Source organism: Hylobates moloch, unplaced genomic scaffold (genome assembly GCF_009828535.3).
Source record: "Hylobates moloch isolate HMO894 unplaced genomic scaffold, HMol_V3 SCAFFOLD_9, whole genome shotgun sequence".
Classification (NCBI taxonomy): Eukaryota; Metazoa; Chordata; class Mammalia; order Primates; family Hylobatidae; genus Hylobates; species Hylobates moloch.
The window spans coordinates 123,459,863-123,465,364 of NW_026652284.1; the positions used below are offsets into that span (position 1 = coordinate 123,459,863).

At 62.4% G+C, this 5,502-nt stretch overlaps 1 protein-coding gene across 2 annotated transcripts; it reads left to right on the plus strand.

Annotated features, from left to right (window-relative positions):
• Nucleotides 1–260: 260 nt before the first annotated feature.
• On the plus strand, nt 261–4,713 carry GPIHBP1 (glycosylphosphatidylinositol anchored high density lipoprotein binding protein 1). Of its 2 annotated transcripts, none has more exons than XM_032758513.2 (5): nt 261–316; nt 820–925; nt 1,367–1,495; nt 2,551–2,664; nt 2,797–4,713. In XM_032758513.2, the coding sequence occupies exons 2-5, from the start codon at nt 874–876 to the stop codon at nt 3,054–3,056; spliced, it is 555 nt and encodes a 184-aa protein (XP_032614404.1). In that variant the 5' UTR covers nt 261–316; nt 820–873; the 3' UTR covers nt 3,057–4,713. The 2 variants fall into 2 exon arrangements, with proteins under 2 accessions (XP_032614404.1, XP_058300343.1); XM_058444360.1 differs by lacking the exon at nt 261–316 and adding an exon at nt 388–444 and having other exon boundaries at nt 2,797–3,425.
• Nucleotides 4,714–5,502: the final 789 nt, after the last annotated feature.

Sequence of the window (5,502 nt, forward strand, 5' to 3'; positions counted from 1 at the left end):
CTCCCGCCCCCACAATCAAGGGCTTGGGTAGGGTCTTGGGAGGAGGGGGTGGCCTCAGGGAGCGACCTGGGCTTTCCAAGCCTCTCCCAGAGCAGCCCGTCTCACACAGGGCCAGAAGGCAGGTGGGAGCTGATGGCTTTCCCAGCAGGAGGCTAAGGGGGCGGGCCCCCAACAGCTCCAGAAAGCTCTCCACCAGACACCAGCAGAAACAGCACTGCAGACGGAACAGCAGGGGCAAAGATCCGAGGTGATAGTGAGGGGCGGCCGGGAGGCCTCAGGCCCATCAAGTGCACTGCTGAGTGTGGGTGAGGAGGAGGTGAGCCGAGCACGCAGCCTTAGCTTGAGGGCATTGACTGTGTTTTTATTTAAATGCTCTTAAAGGGGGCCTGGGTGTGATGCTGACTCTGGGATGAAGATGCTTGGCCAGTGATCAGCAAATAGAGGGTCTGTGACCCCAAGGTCCTGTGACTACGGAGCCCAGACACGGGGTTGGGGGGTGTCAGGCATGGCCCATTCCGGGGCGAGGCTCCCTGCCCTGCACTGCAGGGCTGAGGCACTGAGCAGCAAGCCAGGCCAGGGCCAGCAGCTCCTGCGGCCAGCACTACCTTCCAACCGCCGCGGCACGGGCGCACAGGACGCTCCAAGGCCAACCACAATGACTTCTCCTTCCCCTCAGGCCCCAGATGTCCTGGAGGGAAACAACAGTCCCTGGCCTGGCGCCTGGAGCTGGGGACCAGTGCGAGGCCCATTGTTTGAGGCTGGAGCTGGTGGGGGCCACTAGGAAGCCCACGGCAATGCCCTTCATCCCACTTATCACAGCTCCAGAGCCCTGCGTGAGGACTCAGAGTCAGGGACACAGCAGCGTCCGGCAAGATGAAGGCGCTCGGGGCTGTCCTGCTTGCCCTTTTGCTGTGCGGGCGGCCAGGTGCGGGGCAAAGGGTAACCCTGCGGTGAGGGGGCAGCAACTGCAGTCCTGGAGCACAGGGACCTCCAGGGACCCCCAGCAGGGGCTTAGGAAGAAGGAGGGGATGAGGCTGGAGTCCCCAGCCCAGAGCGGCGTGGATGGAAGCTGGCCTGGGCCCCCAAGAGTCCCCAAACATCTGTGCCCCTGTTTATGTGGGGTGCGGGGAGGGGCTACCATAAAGGGCCAGCTCACAGCAGCTGCTGTTGTAACTACAATGCCAGGGCACACTCAGCTGCAGGACAGTGAGTAGGGTGTGCAGGGGCCGGAGGCCACACCAGGTAGGCCACCCTGGGGCCTGAGGGTGGCTGGGGAGGGCCAAGGAGTTGGGGGCACGATGCTTGCCCAGAGCAGATGTCCTCATACCCAGGTAGCTGAGGCTTACAAGCATCCCTCCACGGCCAGGGAGAGTGCAGGCACAGCAGGAGGAAGAGGACGAGGACGAGGACCACAGGCCAGATGACTACAACGAGGAAGATGAGGATGAGGAGGAAGAGGAGGAGACCAACAGGCTCCCTGGTGGCGAGAGCAGAGGTATGGCCGCCCCAACCCCAGAGCCCTGCTGCCTGATCTGCCTGGAGCATTCTGGGCAGGGCTGTGTGATGGAAACCAACAGGCCACCGTCCTGCTGTGAGCTTGCCTCCAGCAGAGTGGGGGACACTCAGTGGACCCCTCACTTCTCCCGCTCACCATGACACTCAGTTGCCTTCCAGAGTAGGGAACAGGGGAAGAAGCCACCAGCTGGGAGGGTCAGTGGTGCCAGGATGTAGAGGTTAAATAGGAGTTCACCAGGCAGAGAAGGGCTCAGTGGGGGCCCAAGGTGGAGACAGCAAGCACAGAGGTCCCAGGGCAGGGTTTAGTTTTGTGGGGCAGAGAGAGCAGCAGGCTGGGCCAGTCCTGTACAGGGGAGGGCTGGATTGGCTGCTGCGGGCTGGGGAGGCAGGGAACCGCTTAGAGCAGAGCAGAGTGGGGCTAAGAAGAGCCCACCCTCACTGCCCACCTGACACGCCCCCTACACGTGGGCCACCCTCTGCTCTCTCCCATCCCCAGAGAAAAGCACAGCAAATCGCCGCATCCAACCCACGGGCCGGCCCCTCCCTAGCCAGGGCCCCCAGCGTGCCCCACCACACACAGCCCACCCCCCTCCCAGGGCCCCCAGCGTGCCCCACCACACACAGCCCACCCCCCTCCCAGGACCCCCAAACCTGCCCTCAGCACGAGCCCTGCCCCACACACCCACGAGGTGTCCCCTGTGAGGCCATCCTCTGCCAGGCCCGGTGCTCCCGGAGGCAGGACTCAGTCAGACTCACCTCCAGGTTTCCATGCCCACGGCAGGAGCCTGGGCAGCGTTGTCTCAGGAGGTGAGCGATGATGAGAAGTTCACCCTGCCTGGCCCGCGATCCCTTGCCCCCTAAACACACAGGCTCACGCACACAGCACGGCTTACAGGGCCTGCCCATCTGAGCAGTGGGTGCTGGAGGCTCACCAGGCTAGGCTTTGGGAGCACAGCTGAGAACGGGGAGGTGGACAGGGACGTGGGAGGAGACCCTGGGGGGCCCAGCCTCGGCCTGAGCCCCCCTTGTCCACAGTGCTGCTGCGGTGCTACACCTGCCTGTCCCTGTCCAGGGACGAGCGCTGCAACCTGACGCAGAACTGCTCACATGGCCAGACCTGCACAACCCTCATTGCCCACGGGAACACGGGTAAGTGGGCATGGGGCCACAGCACACACACCCCCAGGCGGCGGGAAAGCCAGGGGCCCTGAACAGAGCCCCGCAGAGCCACCTCGGAGACCCTGCCCATCCTCAGCACCTGTTCCCCACTCCCCTCCCCAGAATCAGGCCTCCTGACCACCCACTCCACGTGGTGTGCAGACAGCTGCCAGCCCATCACCAAGACGGTAGAGGGGACCCAGGTGACCAAGACCTGCTGCCAGTCCAGCCTGTGCAATGTCCCACCCTGGCAGAGCTCCCGAGTCCAGGACCCAACAGGCAAGGGGGCAGGTGGCCCCCAGGGCAGCTCCGAAACTATGGGCACGGCCCTCCTGCTCAACCTCCTCGCCGGCCTTGGAGCAATGGGGGCCGGGAGACCCTGACCCACGGCCCCTCCCCACCCCCACCTGGCTCACCCCCAGCCCTGCCAGCACTTTGTCTGGTACCTTCCCCTCCTGCCCCTGCACCAGCTTTGGAGAATGGATTTGGAGTGTCTTGGGCGATCCAGCCAGCACAGGCCCCCCGGCCCAGTTGCTTCCTCAGTTCCCGGCTTTGTCCTTGGTTTCCTCTCCCCACCACCTTTGAGCAGCAGGACTGCAGCACGTGGGCGCCGGGTCCAGACCTCGGCTGCCACGCCCCAGGATCTGCACCCCTCATGGGGGCTGGGGATCCCCATCAGCACAGCCAGGCAGAGATGACACCCACCACATGCCTGGGGGCCCCCACACCCAATCCTCACCCTTAACTTCTGCCACAGGAATTCCTCCATCTGCAGGGGTCACACGGGCCCGCCCTGCCCTTCCCCAGGGCGGCCTCTCAGCTGTCTGGAGGGAAGGGGCTTTGGAGGGAGGCTGTAGTCACCCCTAGGAAAGACGGGCTTGGGGGAGGCGGGACAGTGGGGGAGGCGGGCTGAGGATGAGAAGGCACAAGGAGGCAGGTCTGGGTGAGGCCACACGCGGAGGGGCGGGGCGGGGCGGGGCGGGGCTGGGGGGACAGGCACCAAGTATGAAGAAGATGGGGCCAGCGGGGCGTGTCTGGCTGTGGCATGAGCACCGCTATGGGAGATCCTGGCTTGGAAATTGACCTTGCAGCCTTGGATGGGGAAGGGCCAGATGCTGGGTGGGTGCCTGTCACCTTGAGGTGACCATCAAGGGTCAGTACCTGCTGGGCTTAAGACAGTGCCTGAGACTGGGAATACCTGTCTCTGCTCTAGCAGAGGCTAAAGCAGGCTAGAGCAGTGGAGGGGTGGAGTTGATGAAAGGAGAGGAGTAGATGAGATGGAATTTTTCCAGCCTTATCCTGGCCTGCCCTCTAGACTCCAGCCCCCAGGCCCTCAGCCTGGTGGATGTCATGGAGGGGTCTGGGGGTGTCAGACAGGCTACCCTGTGCCAGGGAGGGGGCAAAATGGGCCTGCAGCTTCCTGCAGAGGAAGCAGGACTGGGTAGCAGAGCCGGGAAGATGGGAAGCCCATTACGTGGGGGTCCCCAGGGTGTCCTCTGGCAGGGCTGTGACTGCTCCAAGCTCTGCTTTCACCAGTAGCTGGTGCCAGGACAGAGCTCTGGGACAGCAGGCAGAGGCCCAGCCTGGGCCACAGCTCAGCCACTGACTTGGGTACCAGTTTCCCCTTCTGAGAAGTACAGAGTGAGACTTAAAGAACCCCTAGATCCCCACCAGTTCAACACTCCATTAACTGGGAAGCCCAGAGTCCTGTCCTGCCTGCCAAGTTCATCCTGGCGGGCAGTGGGAGGCCTCCGCTAACTATTCTCTTCTTTTCCTTATTAATAAACCCACAATGCCTAGCTGGGGGGTCGGAAGGCAAATGCCCTAGATGGTGGGGTCACGTCTTTCTCCTTCCCCTTCCTCTTTCCTGCTGGCTGAAGTGATGACTGGAGCTCAGCAACCACTTTGCACCATGAGGCAGCACTGAGCACGGCAGGGCAGCATGGCGAGAGGGGCCTAGCTTGCTGACGACAGAAGGCACTGCCTACCTTGGGGTCCCCTTACCTGGGAGGGAAATAAATTTCTGCTGTGTTGAAGCTAGTTATTTGGGGTGTCTGTTACTTGCATTTTCACACTCACATATGCACACATGTGCACACGAACACTCACGCCTACAGCCCCACTGGAGCACAGTGTAGGGGTCAGGCTGCCTGCTTCGAATCTAAGGCCCAGCCCTCCCCAGCTCCATGACCCTGGGAACCCCTTCGCCTCCCACTTGGCTCTGTCCAGCGGGAGTCCTAGGAGAGCCCTCCTTGTGGGCTACGGTGAGGATCCTCCAGAGTGCTGGAGTGCCACGTGTCAGGGTTTGCAGCCCCGTGCCTGGCAGAGAGCAAGTGCTCAGTAAATGGGAGCTGTGGCCATCAGGACACTTCTCATGACCCCACTCTTCACTTGCCATCTGTGTGTGTGAACATAGCACATGCCCCACCTGAGCCAGCCCCAGACCCTCATAATCCAAAGAAACCTCATTAACCACACCCGACTTAAAATACTGGGCGATGTAACCTGAGTTCACCAAATGCTTCCTTCAAACTGATGCCTCAAAGCCCTGCACAGCTCTGAGTGGACAGACCCCACCCCTCCCAGCCCACACCACCTCCTGGCGTGCAGTCTGAAGCCACTGGCTCCAGGGCCTGCCCCGGCCTTGGGGTCCTATCTCTTCTCCCAGGGTCCTGGGCCCTGCCAGCAGCTGTGTCCCTCATCCTTGCCCCTGAGGAAGCAGAAAGCCCAGTCAGACTCCCCTGGGGCTCTCACCTGACCTGCCCGAAGGCATGGGAGCTGTGAGTGTCCCCGCAGCTTTAGAAGCCAGTGAGGGGTCAATACAGGAAC

Coding starts and splice junctions, on each gene's coding strand:
- GPIHBP1 (XM_032758513.2), top strand. CDS start 874: ATGAAGGCGCTCGGGGCTGTCCTGCTTGCCCTTTTGCTGTGCGGGCGG. Junction 926..1,366: donor TTTGCTGTGCGGGCGGCCAG/GTGCGGGGCAAA, acceptor CTCCACGGCCAG/GGAGAGTGCAGGCACAGCAG. Junction 1,496..2,550: donor CCCTGGTGGCGAGAGCAGAG/GTATGGCCGCCC, acceptor CCTTGTCCACAG/TGCTGCTGCGGTGCTACACC.